The 21,346-nt window shown below is 38.9% G+C and overlaps 1 protein-coding gene across 1 annotated transcript in view; it reads right to left on the bottom strand.

The window, feature by feature from the left end:
* Positions 1-12,697, bottom strand: part of FYB1 (FYN binding protein 1) — a 155,059-nt gene extending 142,362 nt beyond the window's left edge. Inside the window, exon 1 of the mRNA XM_025867365.2 lies at positions 12,593-12,697. Within this exon, the coding sequence (XP_025723150.1) occupies positions 12,593-12,595 (3 nt within the window). The 5' untranslated portion in view covers positions 12,596-12,697. The remainder of the gene's footprint in view (positions 1-12,592) is intronic.
* Positions 12,698-21,346: the final 8,649 nt, after the last annotated feature.

Below are 21,346 nucleotides of genomic sequence, written 5' to 3'. Positions count from 1 at the left end.
TAAACAGAAATGGATTGGCCTGGATATCCTCATTTCTATCTAGAGTGAGAATTTGGTTTTAAATTGTGTCATTACTTATTAAGTCAGAAGGATGATTTTGCCTTAATCAGATTAGACTCTACAAAACTGCGAGTCCAGTAGCAAATATGAGGCTTAGGGTATGCAAGATAGCATGGTGGAAAGCAAAATAATTGGGGAGAAGATACACTGGAATGTCAAAGGCGCTTGATGAACATTTCAAGGCACTGATGAGAGAAATTCTGAGGGCAGGACACAGCCAATCAAGGGTGAATAAGAGTGGGGAGACAGTGAAAAGTGAGAACTTTCTTGAAGAGGGTGGAGCCATGTATAAAAGGAAGTGTCAGAGCTGGTGTGGCTGATCTGAAAGTGAAGTCACACAAGAATAACTATGAGAGGGGCAAAGAAAGTCCTCATACTTTGTCTAGTGATACATCGAGAAAAATATTTCCTAAAATGTTAACAGTGGTTTTCTTTGCATGGTGGGATTTTTACTCTCTCTACATTTTCCTGTATTTTTTTTGGGAAAAAAAAAAGATCATCATCGAGCATCTCATATTTACAAGAGAGGAAAATGATAAAGATAGTTACATTTAGAGGAAAGGGGTTATGTGCTGATATATAGTGGATAAACGGAGGCTGTATGAATGCACGGGCCCAGAGTATGGAGCATGGAGTATTGTAGTGAAATTTCCAGCTCGGTGTATCCAGTCTATGTGACACTTAAACTTTCCCCCCTGCTTTTTATTATGAAAAATTACAAGCATATCTGAAAGTTGAAATTGAAGTTGAAAGTGAACATCAATATACTCAACCTAGATGCTTTAATTGTTAGCATTTTACTATTCTTTGCTTTATCACAGCCTTTGTTTTTTGATGCATTTCAGAGAAAATTGCAGAAACCAATACCCTATTTAATACTAAATTTTTAACAACCTTCCCCCACCCCTGCACCCCCATGCAACTCAAGACTAGTTCAGAAATCCCCAGTAGGCTGTTATGTATTTAAATCTGATCATGTTTCTTATACGTAGACACTGTTTCCAATCTAAACATGTCCAAAATAAGCTGCCTACCCAGAAGGCAAAGTTTAACCTTACCCTGACTCTTTCTATATATCCAGAACTGTGTAATTTGTTCAACTCATAAAATATTAAAGACAGAAAGGGAAACTATCTAATCTGGGATCACCAATTCCAGTGTTTCCAGGAACCAAGCAGGTAACACTAAAAAATGGGTATCTCATGTAAGAAATCAAATGGATCTGGTAATGGAGACTGGCCAAGCCTCCTTGTAGGGACGCAGCAAGGAGAAACAAAGCTACCCAGAGGGCTTGAGAAAACAGAATTTTCAGTTGGGGCAAGGCTTCTAGCCTCAGCCTACTGGTTCCAAGAGCCCTTTATTGTAACCCATCATTTCTCTTTAGTCTTCTCCATGGGTCTAGGGCAAATTTACTAGAATAATTAAAATAGTACACTGTTAAATCAAATCCTTCTCTTAAAGTATTTATAATTGCAGGGTCCGTAGCTGTTCAGTTCAGTGCCGACCTTAACAATGGAAACAGTAGTGTAGATATTACAAATGCAAAGATGTGCTATGTGTCTAGTTTTTGCAAGTTACTTGCCCAAGAAAGCAATATTCCCTCATGTCTGGATTTACTGTCTGTCTGTAATGAACCCTGAAAGAGGAGAAAAACCAGTGTTCTCGCTGATCAAAGAGTAGGTATACCATCATTTCTTAGGAATGTCCTGGCAGGCTTTTCTTTCTTTTTCCCTTCCTTCCTTCCTTCCTTCCTTCCTTCCTTCCTTCCTTCCTTCCTTCCTTCCTTTCCTTCCTTCCTTTCCTTCCTTCCTTTCCTTCCTTCCTCTTTCTTTCTTTCTTTCTTTTCTTTCTTTCTCTTTCTTTCTCTCTCTCTCTCTCTCTTTCTCTCTCTCTTTTTCTTTCTTTTCTTTCTTTCTCTCTCTCTCTTTCTTTCTTTCTTCTTTCTTTCCTTTCTCTCTCTCCCTTCCTTCCTTTCCTTTCCTTTCCCTTCCTTCTCTTCTCTTTTCTTTTCTTTCTTTCTTTTCTTTTCTTTGATGTGTGTGGCTTACAAGTTAAATAGGATTTACCATGTGGAAGGGAAGAAGAGTGAGAAAATAAGGATGTAGACGTGTCAAGACATTCAGAAGTTATATCTGGGTTTTCTTGCCTAATTAATCATTAAGACACGGTTATTCTGGCTACTTTCTAGAATTTCCTCCCTCTCTGCATGACCTGCTTATCAAATTCAATCAATGCTTGCTTAAGTTGGCTAGCTTTTACATTTACTGAGAATTGAAACCACCTAAACTGGATATAATCAGTAGCTACAGGTGGATTTTGCTTCGAAATCCCAAGTTACAATAATCCCACCCTCACAATCTTCTCTTTGTTTGCTTGATAATTAACAACAGATAGTTTGGAAATTCCCTCCCTCCCCCACACCCTAGGTAACTAATTTAAACAGTATGTATCTCAGCCCCATTGTGTTGGGGTAGCTATGTTCTGCTATTAAAAAAAACCCCACCCAGCCCTGAAATGCTGTCTCATGCTGTTGTGGTTACATGTGATAAAATTAGTTTCTTTCGGGTGAATGTCCTCTTGTGATAAAGTAAACACAACTATTTGTCTTTCAAAGTTGCAATGATAAAATTGCTGGTAGTTCTTTGGACTATGTCCAGACATTCACACAACAAAATATATTCATTTAAGTTAAACCTCCCAAATATCTTATTAAAACGCTTTCACTATATTTCACACAAATTCTTTCAGTGTCATAGATCAAATTTGGCAGATGTTTATTTCAATTCCACTTTTAACCTCTGCCAGGATTTACATAAGGGTTGAATTTATTGTTGGCTTATCAGTTTGTGAAACTCAAATCTGACTGTAGGACAGTGATTCTGAGCTCAGGTTTTACAATTCCACTAGCTGATGTTAAAAAACATAGTAAGATTCTAAAAATGTTAATGAGAGAAGTTAATTTTTATTGAATCAATCTTTTTAAAGAGCATATAACATTTTGGGGAAAAAGTGGGTCTTCTAAAGCAAAGGTTCCAGTATGAAAAAAAAGAGAGAAACATTCTATAAATGCTTTTTAAAATTTTCCTTTTTAAAACACTTATTTTGACTTGTTTATTTTGAAGGTGCTTTGCATGTTTTACTTACAAAATAAATATTTCAGAGCAATTTTGTGTAGCTTTTGTTGTGTGACAGGCATTATTCTGAAGATATTCATGGATAAACCAATGTAATCCTGGCAACAACCCTAATAGGTAGGTATAGTTATTCATCCCTTTTTACACATGGGGAAACTGAGTCACCGAGCAGTTAAATTGTTCAAAGTCACATAGCTAATAGTGGGCAACACTGAGATTCAAACCCAGGAAGTCCGCCTCCAGATAAGATTTATTTTAAATTTTGTTCACTGAAAGTTTACTCATTTTCATGGAGAATTCCTGAAATATTGGGTAAGAGTTGGCATAAATGATAATCAAAATGGGTGAACAGGACATGAATAACTAATACCAACTGGGACTGGATATTTGAATCATTTAGGGGAGTTTAAAAGATAAACGGACCTGCGACCCACCTGAGCTGAATCAGAATCTTCAGAGGAGTGGCTCACGTAACAGTGTAATTTAAAGTTTAACAGGCGATTCCAATGTGCAGCCAGGCTGAGAACCATTGGTTCAAACCTCTTTAGCTACGTCTTAGTGCAGGAGACCTCAAACTTTAGTATGCATCAGAATCACCTGGAGGGCTTGCTAACACACAAGGGGCTGGGTCCCATTCCTAAAACTTGTTTGGTCAGACTTGGGTAGACCTCAAGAATTTCCATTAAGTTCCCAGGTAATGTTGATGCTGCTGGTTTAGGAAGCACACTTTGAGAACCACTGTCTTAATAGGTTGGGATAGGAGTACTATTAAGGGGGTGGTGGAGCCCCAGGAGACACTGGACTAATTCTCTCAGTAGCTCATCAACCCTGATGACACATTTCCTCCACTTTGTTGATTTGTCCTATACCACAGATCCAGGATGAAGGGGGAAAGGGAAAAAGAAAGATATGAAGCTAAAGGGAAGTGACGGAAAAGAGAAAAAGAAGATGAATCATCTTCCGGTCAATAAAATATAGTTTTGTGGCTCTCTTACTGCCCTAACCATATGTCAGGTAGAGATAGGTAAAATATAAATAGAGAAAATTTAAGGTAAACTTTGCTATATCAGAAACAGAACAGAAACACATGGCTGTGAGTGAAACTAGTGGGCGAGTTGGGCTGTTGGTTCAGGTTATGAAAGCATTTGTTAGTTCAGCCTCTGTAGGGTAACCTGAAAACCTGAAGTAGGGTCACTCTTTGAAGCCAAGGGCAAGGACAGATACGCTTTTTTTTTTTTTTTTTTTTTTTTTTAAATCTTAGCTTCACGGAAAGAGACCAAACGATCTGCCACTAAGAATTGCCTTAGGATAGACCAGCAGTTCTCAACTGGGGATGATAATATCTGGAAATGCTTTGTATGTTGTCACAACGAAGGGGACAGGGGTACTACTGACGCCCAGTAGGTAACGACCAAAGACGCTGCTAAGTATCTCCCAAGGACCAAAAGTGCTGAAATTGAGAAAGCCTGGGCTAGACCCAGTCCCAGAGCCAGAACCCGGGCCAAGGTACCAGCGGACTTAGAAATGAATATGCTAAATGTGTAGTATTACTGTGAGCCTGGTCACGCAGCTGTCAATGTAGAGCTGGTTCTGGGCTGGAGTCCGCAGGAAGAAGTAGTAGAGAGGAGCGCAACACTAGAGAAGGCAGTTAGGATGAAAAAATGAGCCAGTCAACCGAAAAAACCTTTCAAAATGGGTCTACAACACAAAATTCCAAAATATGGGAAGAAAGCTATGAATAAGAAATAAAGACCTAAAAAATCAACCATCAAAAGATGGGTTTACCTTCAATTAAAATGAGAGAGCAATCTGAAAATGACTTTCCAGATTCAGGAGTCATCAAGAAACAAATATGCGAAGAACATCCATAGGAGAATACATGAACATTTGAAACAAAATAGGCAGATAGTAAGTAAAAACAGGTGAAAACAACCAATTCAAAATTGGAAATAAAAACTTAATCATTGAAACAAAAATTCAGTATATGGGTTAAAACCTGGATTGGGTATGAATAGGGTGAACAACTATCCTGGTCTGTCTGGAACGAAGCAGTTTCTGGGACATAGGACTTTAGTGCTAAAACTGGGAGAGTGCTGGGCAAACTGAGAAGATTGGTCACCCCGGACACAGATGAAGAAAATCTTAGTGGATTGAAAGATGAAGTTGATAAACCGATTTAGAATTCACCACAGGGAGGCACAGGGCTAAAAAATTTGGAAGAGTAATTAAAATCATGGAGGACAGCATGGGATTTTTATCTAATAGGGACTCTAGACAAAAAAAAAACTAGGAAGGATAAAATGGTAAGGATAAAATGGTAGAGTGATAGTTTTGAGGAAATCATAGCTAAGAATTTTGCAAAATTAAAAACGTCATTAAGCTTTACATCAGGCAACTATAGCCTGTGGGCCAAATTCAGCTTGCCATGTTTTTATAAATAAAGCTTTATTGGAACACAGCCATACCCATTTGTTTATGCATTGTCTATGGATGCTTTCATGCTACAGTGGTCGGGCTGAATAGTTGTAACAGAGATTATAGGGACTACAAAGCCTAAAATATTTACTCTTTGGCTCTTTATAAAAATGTTGTGGACTCCTCTTTAAACGGATACTCTCAGTACCGAGCAGGATAAATAAAAATAAACTCACATCTCTATGAAGTGTAGTAAAGCAGCAGAACAGAAAGATTAAGAAACATCTTAAAAGGGAATGACAGAATTTCACCCACAGAGAATGACAGATTTGATAGCTCACGTCCTCCAACAATAACTGAAGTCAGAAGCCAGTGGAGTGAGTCTTTAAAGCACTGAGGGAAAGTAACTATCAATTTAGAATAGACACAGGTAAACTATCATTTAAGAATTAAGTAAAAATGAAGACGTTTTCAGTCACACAAAGACCAATATACATTGTAGTATATATTACTCTTTTTCCAATGGGCACCCATCTCTGCCATTACCCCGAATGCGTGACGATTATACATCCCTACATGTCTGTCCTTTTAGCTGAGGTAAGACCACGTGTGACTTATTTTGGCCAATTAAATGTGAGTGAAAATGATAGACATCTCTTCCAAGGAGAAGTTTTAAGAACTAGAAATAGGGTTGGAGGGTTGTGTTCTATAGGTAATTACACTGTATTTAGGTCCTTGTTGTGTTTGGGAGAATAATAATGGAAATCCTAAAGAACTGTAGAAATTGCTAGACAGTAGGCAAGAGCGTATGTACTTGAGTAAAAGGATATATGAATCCAGAGCAGATGAGTAAGACGTAAGAAACAAACATGGAGTCTTATAAAAAGTATTGTCCAGTATGACAGAATTGGGAGCCTAGAAACAGAGTCACATATATATGGGAAATAGACATATGACCGAGGAGGCATTAGAAAGTGGTAGGAGGAAAAAAACAGATGAGAATAAAGAGTACTAAATCGATTATTCACATGGGAATATATTAGATGACTACCTCACGTCACAAGTATAAATAAAATCTTGATGATTAAAGACCTAAACATGAAAATCAAATCTTTAAAAGGTTGAGTGAAAAGCAAAAGGTTAGGAAATAGCTTTAATATCTGGGGGTAGGGAATAACTTCTTTAAAAGGACATCAAAAATGATAAAAGGCCTATTTTTAAACTTGTTGGCATTAAGATTTAAAACTTCCATATAAAAAAGAGACAGCAAAAAAAGTAAAGTAAAAAAGCAGCCAGGGAGCATAAAATTCACAATGCACATAATCGACTCAGGATGAACGCCTAGAATTGGATAATGATTTTCTATAAATCAACATGAAAAGATGATCTATAAGAAAATGGACAAACCACGTGAGAAGGATTTACAGAAGGGGTTGCCTGAACGGTCAATAAACTTAAGAAAACATGTTCCATCTTCGTAATAATAAGGAAAATTAAAACAACAATGAAGTGGGGTTTTACATATAACATATTCTCAAAAGTCTCTCAGTAAACCTGGACGATACCAGTTTTAAGAATGATGGAGAGAGGAGGGCGCCTGGGTGGTTCAGTACTTAAGCATCTGCCTTCAGCTCAGGTCATGGTCCCACAGTTCTGGGATCGAGCCCCACGTCGGGCTCCCTGCTCCACAGGAAGCCTGCTTCTCCCTCTCCCACTCCCCCTGTTTGTGTTCCCTCTCTGGCTGTGTATCTCTCTCTCTGTCAAATAAATAAAAATAAAATCTTTTTTTTTTTTTTAAAAAAAAGAATGATGGAGAGAAATGGCAACTGATACACAGGCTGGTGAGAGGTTAAATTGTCATGATGACTTTGGAGAACCATTTGCCAACATTCAGTAAACTTGAAGGTGCCCATGTCCTCTATGTAGAAACATTCATTCTAGGACTGTTTGAAGTGGAAAATAATGACAATAAATTAAATGTTGGGAGAATAGGTGAACAAATTGCCATATAATTACATAGCAAGTCAATAAATTGAACCAGACCTGTGTGTGTCCAAATGGATATATCTTGAAGACATACCAATGTAGGGTGAAAAAAAGGCATTTGCAGAAATCGTAAGTAAATAAAAACAGACAAAACAATACTGTATGTTATTTTATAGATACCAGCAAATGAAATAAAAACATAAAAACATGACTGGGTAGGCGAGATGCTGCTTTCAGAGCAGGTGTCTCCGTGCTGTTGGAGGGAGGGGCATGGAACTGGGATGGGCAAAAAAAGAACTTCAACTTTGTCTTTTTTATTTTTCTGAAAAGATGGCAAAATGGCAATATTATGACAAAATGGTAATATGTGTGAAATCTTGGTGGTATGTGAGAATTTGTTATTTGTTTCATAACATACCATAATATTTTATTTTATTACAATTTTTTAAAAATAATCTATTTCTTTATTAGAGAGAGAGCATAAGCAGGTGAGAGAGAGAGAGAGTGAGCATGAAGCGGGGGTGGGGTGGGGGGGTGGGGGTAGGGGCAGAGGCAGAGGGAGAAGCAGACTCCCTGCTGATGCAGGGATCCATCCCAGGACCCTGGGATCATAACCTGAGCCAAAGGCAGACCCTTAACCCACTGAGTCACCTAGGTGCCCCCATACCATAATATTTTTAAAAAAGAGAATAACATGAGAGGACAGAAAGGACAGATGGAATCTAACTTGGAGAATTAGGGAAGTGATACTGAAGTTACCAAATCAAGAGCTAGAGTCCCACACCCACTTACTTTAAGGATAAGGGTATGACACGTTTAATATATGCCAAAATGTTCTCCAAGAAGTAGCTCTCGGGCGCCTGGGTGGCTCAGTTGGTTAAACGTCTGCCTTCGGCTCAGGTCATGATCCTGGAGTCCTGGGATCGAGTCCCGCATCGGGCTCCCTGCTCAGCAGGGAGTCTGCTTCTCCCTCTGACCCTCTTCCCTCTCGTGCTCTCTCTCTCATTCTCTCTCTCTCTCAAATAAATAAATAAAATCTTAAAAAAAAAAAAAAAAAGAAGTAGCTCTCATGTCCTCCTACATGTCTTGACGTGTGGATGAAAGAGATCCCCTAGTATTTGAACCTCTCATCCTTGGCTTAAAACTGGCTTGTGATAGCCCAGGATTTTTTTTTTTTTTTTTTTTTTTTAAACACATCAGGCTAGATCTTGCTGCAAAAGGCAGGTGTCCCCTTTTGCAGAAGAGGATATAAGCCAGGTAGTGGGGATGGGAAGAAGCATGAAGAGGTGAGCGGATTTCCATGTGGGGATATTAGCATATTATTCAGGACCCCTCCAGCTTACATGATAAGAATTCTCCTTGAAAGAAAAGGGTTGGAAGCCCAGCTCTTAAGGTGATCCTTCTAGCTCACTTTTATGTTCTCTGACTTCCCTGGGACACCAGCTTTCAGCTAGGCTATCACTGTGGCCACTCAAGTTATTTGAAGGTTTCTAAACCTATTCCCTTCAGAAACCCTACCACTATTTATTCTCTAACTTGATGGTGTTCAAATTTGGGCCACAATTTTAAAAAAGACAAGAGAGAAAAAGTCAATATTTAAGCCCCAGGAATGGTCAAGGCTGCCTGCAGAGTACACATGTCACTTCAGAAGTAGCCCTACTTTCTTTCTTTCTTTTTTATTTTTAAAGAGTTTATTTATTTATTTTATTTGAGAGAGAGACACACACACACAGTTCACACGCATGAGCTGGGGGGAGGGGCAGAGGGAGAGAATTTCAAGCGGACTCCATGCCCAGTGTGGAGCCCGGCGTGGGGCTGGATCCCACGACCCTGGCATCATGACATGGGCCGAAACCAAGAGTCTGATGCTCAACCGACTGAGCCACCCAGTCGCCCCAGAAGTAGCCCCACTTTCAAAATGTAAACCAGATAATGGCACTCACTCCTTTGCTTCGGATCCTCCAGTGACTGCTAGGGTGAACAAAATAAGATCGAATCCCTTGACTGCTGCCTATTTCTTAAAATCACCTCTGGCCACTTTCATCTTCCCTTGTTTATGCTCTAGCCATCCTGGTCTTCTTGCAGATCCAAGCCCTCCCCGTCTCACGGCTTTTGCACCTGCCATTTCCTCTGCTCGAAGTGGTTCTTACGGCCACGTTTCCCGTGCCTGGCTCATTCTTGCTGTTTGGTGCAGCAATTCTCAACCCTTGCTGTGTCCCGCCTCCCACTTCAAGGTTTTGATTTAACTGGTCTCAGTTGGGGCCTCGGGAATGGGTATGACTTATAAGCTGCTCAAGTGATTCTCACGGGCAGCCAGAGTTGAGAACCAGTGCTTTAGTGTAGACAGCACTTTATCAGGGACCAGAGCCCTAGAGAGGATGTCTCCTTTCTCTGTTCTATCTCAGCTCCTTCTTTACCTTCTTTCTGAAGTCACTACAAGGTATTTGACTTGTTTACTTTGTTTCACTTTTCGATCCATCACTTCTACCAAACAGTGGTTCTCTGAGTGCCTGGATCAGCAGCGGCATCTGAAAACTTACTAGAAATGCAAAATCTTCAGCCCTGTCCCTGACTGAGAGGCATACTAACATTGGAGACCCACTGCACTGAGTGTAAGCTCTAGGGAGCTGGGACCCCACCTGCGTTGTTCGCCCTGCATTCTCTTCTAGCCAAAACCCAACGTGGGGTAGAGGCTCAACAAACTTTGGTTGAATGAGCCAGTGAGAGCACATTTCTTTTGCCAGTAGCTCACATGTCAACTGAAAGTTGAATGAAAGGAGCAAAACAAACAAAATCTCCAAAACCAACTTTCACTCCATTTCTTAAAACCTTCTAAGTGTATTCATAAAAGATTTTTTCCTTACCCACCACGACCATACAAAAATTGGTGCATTATTAGATATCTGCCTCTCCCTTTTTTTTTCCAGAAAATTCAGCAACTTGAAATGTACCTAAAATTACTTGTCATGTAGATGGGTAGCATTCTATTTTTTTTTTTTTTTTCATTTTAGGACCGTGAGGTGGGAGTTAATTTGTCTAGGTTCACAGATCAAGTCAATTTCCGCAGAGGCAGATATTTGAGAATTAGAATCCTATTGCCATGTCCTTCCACTTCTAAAATATGCAATCATGTTATAAAGAACATAGGCCACATTATAGAAAACATGGACCACTTCTAAAATGTAGAATCATGTTATAAAGAATGTGGGCCAACGTTAAGGCCAACTCCATACCTGTCCTGAGCAGCAATGTGTATAAATGAATATATTGCCTCTTTTACCTTAAAGAAAGAAAAATAAGAAGTAATCTAAATGTTTAACTATATGGAAATGATTAAATCATGGAAAAATGATTCATCATGAAAAATGATACCATAACTCAGGTATTATTCAAGATATTTTAAATAAAAAAAGTAGGTAAGGAAATGGTTTATAAAGTATCATAGCACTTATAGAAAAATCATATTTTTAAAATATGTTTTAAACTGATGAAATTCTAGAAAGATCTGTACTCACTTCACAGGGATTGCCCCCAAGTGTTGAAACTATAGAAAATATATATTGTTTCATTTCTTTATATGTATATTTCTAAGAAATTTCCTCTAATAGTATGTGTTACTTTTGTAATAGGGAGATGGTAATCCCCTAAGAAAACATTGCGTAAGTATTGCACCAAATACCCACTATCCAGTTAAACTTTTTTCTGGTATTATCATCTCGTTTTCCCTAAGAAAACCCAAATAACTCAGTAAACCTCACTTATTTTTGAAAAGGCTATCAGTAATTAAGGTCAAGCTTTCTTCTCAGAATCTGGGACCTAAAGACCCAGTTGGCAACACCACCAGGACTTGTAAGTCCCATCTTGCCGGGTGACTGCCTTTCTCCACACGAGTGTGGCTACAGGTAGAATCCCCATGTCACCCTTTCCTCCATGGCTGCGCATTCCTTCCCTCTATGACTTCGCACCCTGTCCCCGTCTCTTCTCCTCCCTTTCTCCTCTATGGCAAGGTTAGTCTCTCTCACCTCTGTACTTCCCAATTCTGGCTCAAGAGGCCCCTGCCTTACAAACACATCCCATGGAGACCTTGCTCTCTACTCCAATGCCTGCAGCGCATTCCGCCCCCAGCCATGTACCTGCAGGAGTCATTACCTCAATCCCTGTCTTCTCACCAGGGACCGGCAGAGGAAGCAATCCCCTTCCCTCAGAAGAGAAGGGATAATCAAGTTTCCAGCCTTCTGGGGACTGGGGAGTGCGTGGAGTGGGTGTATGGAATAGAAAGTTAGCTCTCTTCTAGACTCTGGGAGCATAAGAACACTACCAGTATAAGAACACAGGCAATTTTTACAGAGAAATAATAGGAAACCATGTGCTAACACTGCAGTTAAGGTACATTATGGGTTAAGCGAGTTGTTATGGTACCATTGGGAACCCAGTCACTCTTTTAAGTGTGCTCCAAATAATGACTTTCAATTAACTTTGGGAACACAACCTGTCCCTATGGTTTGGACTATTTGGGTTTTGTTTGCTTCTCTTAGCTAAAATAATAAAATGCATTTTTAAACAAAAGAGCTCCTTTACAAAATCCACTGTGTTGTCAAAATGGCACTCATCATCAGCAATACTGCCCAACATTTATCATTGGAGTTCTCCTCCGGGATCCCAAAAGCTTATAATAGGAAACTTGACTCCGTTACTGATCCTGGCACCTCGCTATCTTAAGAGGCAAAGACAAAGAATGCAACTTTTCTTTCCGTAAGTCATAGCCCTTCCTCCATTCTGAAGGCTAGAATCAGAAACGGGAAATCCTTGAGCCACAGACTCTCAACTGGTGTAACACTCAGCAACTTTATTTGCAAATGGAACAACAACGGGTCAGGCAAACATTCCAAAGGGTTGGAGAACTTGGCCGAGAAGCCTCCCCACCCAGCTCTGCTCTACCTAGAGAAGATGAGATGTTTGCCAGGGGACCAGGGAGAGTCATAAAATCTCTTACTTACCATTTTACTGAAAAGAGTTGATGTGCCTGGCACACGGCGACCCCGAAGATGCTGTAAGGCGGACAGTGAATGTGCAAGTTAGCTTTGCAGAGTGCACTTCCTTTTTTGAACTGTGTGGTCTGTCCAGCCTTCACACATTGATATGTAGCGTTTATTTGCATGTTATCTCAGCCCTCAGAGCATTTGTATAACTGACCAGGTTTATCAAGTTATTATGCCTTAATAATATGAGGACAGGTACTTGGGAGAGGTTTGAAGTCTGAAAGATGACATGGAATTTTTTAAGAAGTGCCTGGGTATTACATTTTGTGTACACAATTAACCTGTTTTTCTTTAATTTTTACTTAAGATTTTATTTATTTATTTTTCTGAGAGAGAGAGAGAGAGCAAGGGGTGGGGTGCAGAGGGAGAAGCAGACTCCCTGTTGAGCAGGGAGCCCGAGGTGGGGCTTGATCCCAGGACCCTGAGATCACGACCTGAGCTGAAGGCAGACGCTTAACTGACTGAGCCCCCCGGGGCACCCAGGATTAACCTGTTTTATATAAAATCTATATTTGTGAATCTATCTATCTATCTATCTATGAATGAAGGACACAATCTAAAATGTTAACAGTGATTGACTTAGGTTAACGTTTTATTACACATAATTCTTGTTTTGTACTTTGCTGACTTTCTGACTTTTCTATTTTGAGTATATATACTTGTTAAAAATGTAACTATGATCTTAAAAAGAATAAAAGGAACATGAGAACAATCCCAAATGTATTTAAAACTATCTCACCAATATTTAAATGGTGGAGATATCCATAAACTTATAGGATGGCATTCGTTTCATTAAAAATATAAACTATATGTGAATCTAGCTTCATGTGTTAGGTTTTTAGCAATTTTTATTAGCATCACCTATCTCAATCTCTCATGCTGGTAAACTATATTCTTAAAGCATGGTGTTTGATCCCAAATCCCACCAATTATCTGCAATACCTGTCTGAACACATTCTGGTACAAGGATTTATCTCCTTTATTTTGAATACATAGCCTGACACTAAAGTAATTTCGAGGGCAGAAGATCATTTTTGTTGCCTCTTGAAAAGGAAAGGCAACTGATGCCTTAATTTTGGGTTGCAAATTTCCAGATCTTCTTGTACATACTACCACCTAGGAGCGGGGCACCAGATTTTTTCACTTGATGCTGAGCCAATACTAATTACTGCCATGACAATCCAAATCCTATATTAAAAGAAGATGTTTCCTATTATTTATTTTTTAAAATGAAAATGCTTTTCAAAATACAGATGTGATTAGCAATATGGATAGCATCATTGCCAGGACAAAGAGTGAAGACAGAGCAGGGGGCAAGTTCCAGAGGTGGAAAAGAACCTGATACTGCCTTGAAACTTGCAGGTATTTTAAAGAGGGTGTGGTCAGGAACTAGGTGGGTAGTCAGGAAACTGAAATTGCCGTCTCTGGCATGTAATAAATGCTCAATGAATAAAAGGAGGAAGATCAAGGCAGGACAGGTAGAGGAACCAAGCATGCTTTTAGATACAAAACGTTTGTTAGCGGAAGGCCTTGAAATGAAGACATTTTGCTCAACCAAAACGCCTCGTATCTACTATCTGCTGAAACAGTTTTTTTCACAATGCAGGTACAGTTCAGAGTGTAAAGCACTCTTTTCAACCTGGATGCACATTAAAATCACCTGGGATGCTTTTAAAAATCACAGTTCCCAGGCTTCCCCCAGACCATCGAATCAAAATCTCTAGGCTTGAGACACAGTCATCAGTATTTTTTATTTTCCCAGGAAATTCCAAGGTGCATGCAAGCCTGGTCTCTAGAAGGAGGAGCAGATGACTACTGCCAGCAAGATGGTGAACAGATCACCAGGCGAGGCTTGCAGGTAGAAATAACCCTGATACTCTGACATTGTTTACTACTGAGTTTAACAACATATTTTCACCAGGCAGTCCATAATAATTACTTATTTTTGGTCATTCTGTGATTTTTCTCTCTGTACCAGTAAGTTGGATAAAAATGACAACATGAGCAGAAATCTAGCAATTTCCATTAACAATGTAGCTGACTGGATAAGTCTCTGGTTGAGACAACTTCGAATTTCAATTCGTTCATTTGCATTCCATTTCAACTTGCGCTTATTCCCAAATGAAACTTAAGGTAATTTTTAGTTGTTACTGACATAAGTTCAGCAGTCTGTCAAAAATATATATTTAAAAGAAGTAATTTGACTAAGAGAAAACAGGTAAGGACTCAAGCTCCCAACCCTAATTTATCATCCACCGATGAGTTTTTATTTTTGGAGTGTAATCACTTTACTTAAGATATATTTCAAATATCACATATGTGAGTATATTTCCTGTGAAGTCAATTAAGTATATAAGCCCCTGAGCAAGAAGGCAAAACAGGAAATGCAATAAAGCTGACAGACAATGTAGAGATAGCATCTAAAGAAGATAAAGTTCTATTTTCCTGGTATGGGCACGCAATTATTCCTGCTAGTGAAAGGGAGAAGTACTCAGAGGGTGCAAGAGTCGTTAGAATTCTTTAACTACTTGGGCATGCATTCTCTTTTCCTAAATTTGCTTTCCAGTGAATGGTTTTTGTTCAGGCAAGGGTAAAATGAGTCTGCCACGTTGGTATTCACCAAAGGTGACCGCTAGGTGGAGACAGTGAGGCCCAAAGATGTGGGGTGGGTCACAGAAACCAGCTTCATTTTTCAAAGTCAATTGACAAGAAGATGGAGGGAAACAGCATTAATAAAAATTTAGGTAACACTACTTACTGAGCATTATTTAAAAGCATTGTCAGTGTTGTATCTATCAGGGTCTTAAAAGGAGCCTGGTTAAAATGGTTAGCATAGAGGGTTAGAATGACTTATAAACTCTTACATAACTTCACCTTTATATCCCAAATGGCTAACATCTTAGAGAAGAAACAAATGATCACCTCCTTTATGTGCCCAATGCTAACATGCCCCGGGCAAGACCCCAGAGATAGGAGAACAGAGGGATGTTGAGTCTCACCTCTTCCAGGAAGCCTTTTCTTCTGCGCACTCCCTCTTCTCCCCCTTTTTCTGGACGCCTGCAGACTGCACCACCAAATGAAGCTCTTTGATACGTTTGCCTTTTATGGTTCTCCCATTGTATCGGCTGCATTAAGTTTGGCTCCCTAACTAGATTTGAAACTCTTCCAGTGCGAATTAATTTGAATACTTCCTTCTGCCATCCTAAGATCCTAAAGCAACTTTTATTTTTCTAACCCTTTTTTTTTTTGGCTCATAGGTTCCTTTCAGAATCTGATAAAAACATTATACGGTTTTGCACACTAAGGCTGCAGGTGTACAGCCTCCCTTGAAACCCATTATTTATGAGAAGCTGTAGGAAAACTCTTGGCTAAAATATTATCAAATACTAGGAGATGGTCACTACATTACTGCCCTTTGACGATGAAATTAAAGCACAGAAATGTGGAGTGACCCCCCCAGTTTCCAAACGGGGAAAAGCGTCAGCTAAAACTTCATTATTTGGTAAACTTGTCTCTTTCTATCAGCATGCAACTGAACTGTGCCAGCAAAGAACTCAAGCTCACAAAATAGACTTGTAGAAATTCAAGGAAATTCTAGTCTCCCTGTTTGGATAGATATGGAATAGCCAAGTGGAAAGCAGCAGGAAGAAAGCAGGATAAGAAGAAACTTGTTTAAAAAGGGTGTGCAAGAGGAAATGGGCAGTTCCCTGGTTTGCCTTATTTCTCTTTCACTTTTTGTTTTGAAAACACAGTGGATTTTAGCTCTTGTGCTTTATATTTTTGATGAAAGCAGGCCTTAACCCATTCAGAACATCAATGCTCTGGAAGAAATAACTTACTTATTTTTTTAAAGATTTTATTTATTTTAGAGAGAAAGGGCACGAGCAGGAAGAGAGCCAGTGGAGGAGAGAGAAGGAAAGGGAGAGAATCCCAAGCAGATTCCATGCCCAGTGTGGAGCCTGATGCAGGGCTCAATCCCATGACCTTGAGATCATGACCTGAGCTGAAACCAAGAGTCAGACACTTAATTGGCTAAGCCACCCAGGAGCCCCTGGAAGAAATAACTTACTAATCAACTTTAGTAAAAAATGAACTCATCCTCCAACAGAAGGAGAGTTCCTATTATATTTCAACAATATGAGTAAATTGTTTTTAAATTCATGGAGAGCAGGGAACAATTTTCTTTACAAGTTAAACCCAACCCCAGGCAAGCATTTACTGATCTCTAAAAGAACTGCTGAGACAGGACAATGGAGAAATACTTTATTTAAAGGGGCTTTTATCAAACCAACTAACTTGAAAAGCAAAGAGACAAAGAACAAAGCATATAGAATTCTGTGTTATTTATTAATATACTTATTAATTTCTTTTGCTCTTTTGGCTATAATTTTTATCTTATTCTCTCTTGGGTTTTGGGGGGCTTGTGAGGCTCTGCAAGGTCTCTTGAATCTTGCTGTTTTCTACTCATGGCTCTTGCTATTCTCTTTTCATGGCTTCTCACCTCTTCGGTCCTTATATGGTCTTCTCAGAGGCAGAATCTCAGTTGTAATCTTTTGGTCTCACTAGGTCTCCAAGTCAAGGATATTTAATTGACATCATCAAAATACATACTCCTTGGGTTGGTCCCTGGGCTTGACAATTTGTTGATAGTAATTTGTACTTTAACGAGTAAAAGAAAAGGTCATATGTGAAAAATGTATTTCTGCTTTTGTCCCTTTCTTTCCTTCCTTCCTTCCTTCCTTCCTCCTTCCTTCCTCCTTCCTTCCTTCCTTCCTCCTTCCTTCCTCCTTCCTTCCTTCCTTCCTCCTTCCTTCCATCTCAGGTTCCTTCCCAATAGTAAGGTTAGACCAGAAAGGTTGGAAAATAAACAGATGTGCCTTGCGATTTTACAGACTCAGAGAAGATGACAAAGGGGAAAAGGGATCTCTCTGCCATTTCTTGAGTTCTTATTCTTTCCCACTGTCAACTAATTGCAAGTATGAATAGACTCATTTTCCTAGTTTGTTGTCTGTTTAATTTTAAAATAGGAATATTTCCATTTCAGTACAAGATACATATTGGTGAAGACTTACATTCTTTTCTTTCTTTTTTTAAATACCCTTATTTGTCAGGCAAGAAGCCTACCTAAATATAAAATGATCTATGACCTAATATAAAATTAGCCATACCTGGGTGTAACCTAGTGACAATTTTTCTTTTGATCAGAAGAATGCAAATGTTGCTATTTTAAATTCTATAGTACCTTTTGGAACTCAATACTACTACTTAGCAATGCTATAGGAAGTCTTCAGAGTATCTATAATGTAGCTATGAAACAAATTTATTATAACAATTTGTGAGATGATTCAAGTCATCCTGACCCTCTTTTTTTTTTTAATCCTTTCTAGGCTGACAGGCTTTGATAGGCTAGCACATGATTAAAAATTATTATAGATCTATACATGATACTGGGAAAACTGGATATCCATAATGCAAAAGAATGAAGCTAGAGCCTTACCTTGTACAATATAAAAAATTAACTAAAAATGATCAAAGACCTAAACATAAGAGCTAATAAAACTATAAGACTTCTAGAAGAACACACAGGGGAGAAGCTTCATGACAAAATTGACATTGGATCAAATGACTTCTTGTATGACACCACAAGCCCAGGAGAAACAGAAGAAAAAATGGATAAATTAGATTTCATCAACATTAAAAACTTTTGTGCATTAAAGGACGCTATCAATAGAGTAAAAAGGCAACCCCAGAATCAGAGAAAATATCTGTAAGTTGTATATATGATAAGGAACTAATATCCAAAATATATAAAGAATTCCTATAACTCAACAACAAAGAACAACCTGATTAAAAAATAGGCAAAGGACTTGAATAGATATTTCTCCAAAGAAGATATATAAAAGGCCAATAAGGACATGAAAGGATGCTCAACATCACTCATCATTAGGGAAATGTAAATCAAAACCACAAAGAGATACCACTTTTGTATCCATTAGGATGGCTATTATTAAAAAAACTAGAAAATAACAAGTGTTGACCAGAATGTGGAGAAATTGGAGCCCTTGCTCATTGCTGATGGGAATGTAAAATGGTGCAACTATTGTGGAAAACAGTATTGTGTTCCTCAAAAAATTAAACATAGATTTAAACTTATGATCCAGTAACTCCACTTCTGGGTACATACCCCAAAGACATGAAAGCAGAGATTCAAAGAGATATTTGTACATCATGTTCACTGCAGCCCAAAGGTAGAAGCAACTCAAGTGTCTAGCAACAGAGAAATGGACAAACAAAATGTGATATATATAAATGTGATATATATATATCTTGAATATATAAATATAACATCAATATACATATTTCATTGCTTTTTAAGGCTGAATAACATTGTGTATTTGTATATAGGGAAATTCTGATATATGCTGGAAGATATTCACTAAATGAAATAGATGCAAAAGGACAAATGTTCTATGATTCCATTTATATAAGGAACCTAAAATAGTCAAATTCAGAGACAAAAGTAGAATAGTGGTTATCAGGGCTGGGGAAGTAGGGAATGGAGAGTTATTTTTTACTAGTTGCAGCATTTCAGTTTGGTATGATGAAGAAGTTCTGTGATAGGTAGTAGTGATGGTTGCACAACAATATAAATGTACTTAATGCCACTGAACTGTACACTTAAAAATGGTAAGATGCGGGTGCCTGGGTGGATCAGACAATTAAACATCCACCTCTTGATTTTGGCTCAGGTCATGATCTCAGAGTCGTGGGACCAAGCCCTGAGTTGGGCTCCACACTCAGGGGGGAGTCTGCTTGAGATTCTCTATTCCTCTCCCTCTGCCCCTCCCCTGCTCCCTCTCTACAAAAAAAAAAAAAAAAAGTTAAAATGGTACTTTGTCACAATAAAAAAAGTAAGTCCTCTAAAAAATGTCACTGAACCCACTAACTATTTAGAGGAAAGTACTAAGCCATTCTGCCATAAAACATTATTTTCAGTTTTTAGATTTAATCTTTTTGGCTTTTTTAAATGTCACAAATATTAGAGTCACATTCAGAAGGATTTATATCAATAGCTTTGCATAATAACAATAGTAACAGCTACTGTTTATTGTTTGTCTACAAAGGCCAAAGTCATTAAATGCATTATCTCAATAAATCAACACACAAAAATCCCATGAAGGGAATATTATCACCCCTGGACATATCTTAGGGCTTGGGGGTTTAGTAACTTGTCTCTTGTTAAAAAGCCACACCACTTCCTTATCTTGCATCATTTCACTGCTTTTAGCATGGTAGTGGTAATGAATATGAGGTGGGGGTGGAGAGGTTGGGGGGAGTTGGAGGTGAACAGAGAGATAGATGTTTGTCCTGTGAAGTCGTTATATAAGTGTGCTTGTGTGTGATTGAGGAGAGAATACTTTTATTATTATTATTTTTTAAATAAACCTAAGGTGAGCCTAGTTTCTTATCCACCACTTTGGGTTATTTTCATAAATAACTGTTGGGAAATGAACTCAAGAGTGCTATCGTGTGGGCTGTTGTATGCAGCGTCCCCTTGCGTATATCAGCCAGAGGGCCCTGGGGAGACAGTGGTGTAAAGCCAGGGTAAGGATGCCAACCCACATCTCAAACATTTATTAGTTGCCAGGTATATGATGCTATCTACCAGGCAATCAGTAGAATGAATAAGCTACTTGAGTTTTGAGTATAAAAAGGGAAAACCCTAGCAATTCACCAAAGCTTTTTTTCCCATTAAGCCCAAGAGAATATGAATGCCCATCCAGCTTCTCCAGGTCCTCTTGATAATGGCTAGGGTTCAGGGTAATCATCAGAATGTATGGCCTGAGACAGAGGACTGTTTTCCCCACATGTTTCTTTCCTTGAGTTTGTGGTGTGCCTCCCTCAGAGAGCATGCAGGTGTGGGGATATACCATGCCCCATCTGCCTGGACCGAGCTACCCCTTTCCTTCTCAGGAGTCTGCTTTCTCACAACCACAGGCCAGGCTGAGCCAGGTAAGGCCTGGCAGCCTGGAGGTCTTCATCTCCCCCAATTTCTCCTGATTCTTCCTCAGTTTAGATTTAGAGATGTTCTTTGAGGGGCTGATTCCTGTTGGGCAGTTTCTGGTGTCTCAATGGTGCACCCTGCTGGAAATGCTCTACCAGATATGTCACTTGGGAAGGAAAGTTGGAGGATCTGGCGGTCAACAGTGAACCTGCACGGTTCCCTCCATTTCCAGTAGAAGGGATTTTGACAAATCATTAAGTTGAACATAGGGATTCTGGTTGAGGCTCAGCTTTTTTCTTGGTTGATATTTATAATTCAAAAGAGTGCAAGGAATTTTCAGTTTTTACTATGATAAGTCCCCTTAGTCCAGGTGCTCTACAGCAGAGACTCTCAACAGTGAATTGTCTTAAGAGCTGAGTTCAGTATTTGCATGCATTTAACAGATCTGAATTCTTTTTGATTCACCCAGGTTTCTGGGGGCAGGGAACAGGAATTCTTTTGAGATCCCAGGGCTACTTTCATATCCTAAAGGACCAGGCTGGCACTTCTATGTTTAGAGCTCCATCTCCGTATCACACCTAACATATTAAAATGCATTCCATGTCCAATAACATTTTCCTTTGTTGTTTAAAAAAGAATTTGAAAATTGTTGTTAAATATTTTGCTTTCAAATTGTTTGCAAATAAATAATTTGCTGTGATCTTTCA

This window comes from Callorhinus ursinus, unplaced genomic scaffold (genome assembly GCF_003265705.2).
Source record: "Callorhinus ursinus isolate GAN/ISIS: 27379988/994484 unplaced genomic scaffold, GSC_fseal_2.0 scaffold3, whole genome shotgun sequence".
NCBI classification, from domain to species: Eukaryota; Metazoa; Chordata; class Mammalia; order Carnivora; family Otariidae; genus Callorhinus; species Callorhinus ursinus.
This window is presented reverse-complemented; position numbering and strand designations above follow the sequence as displayed.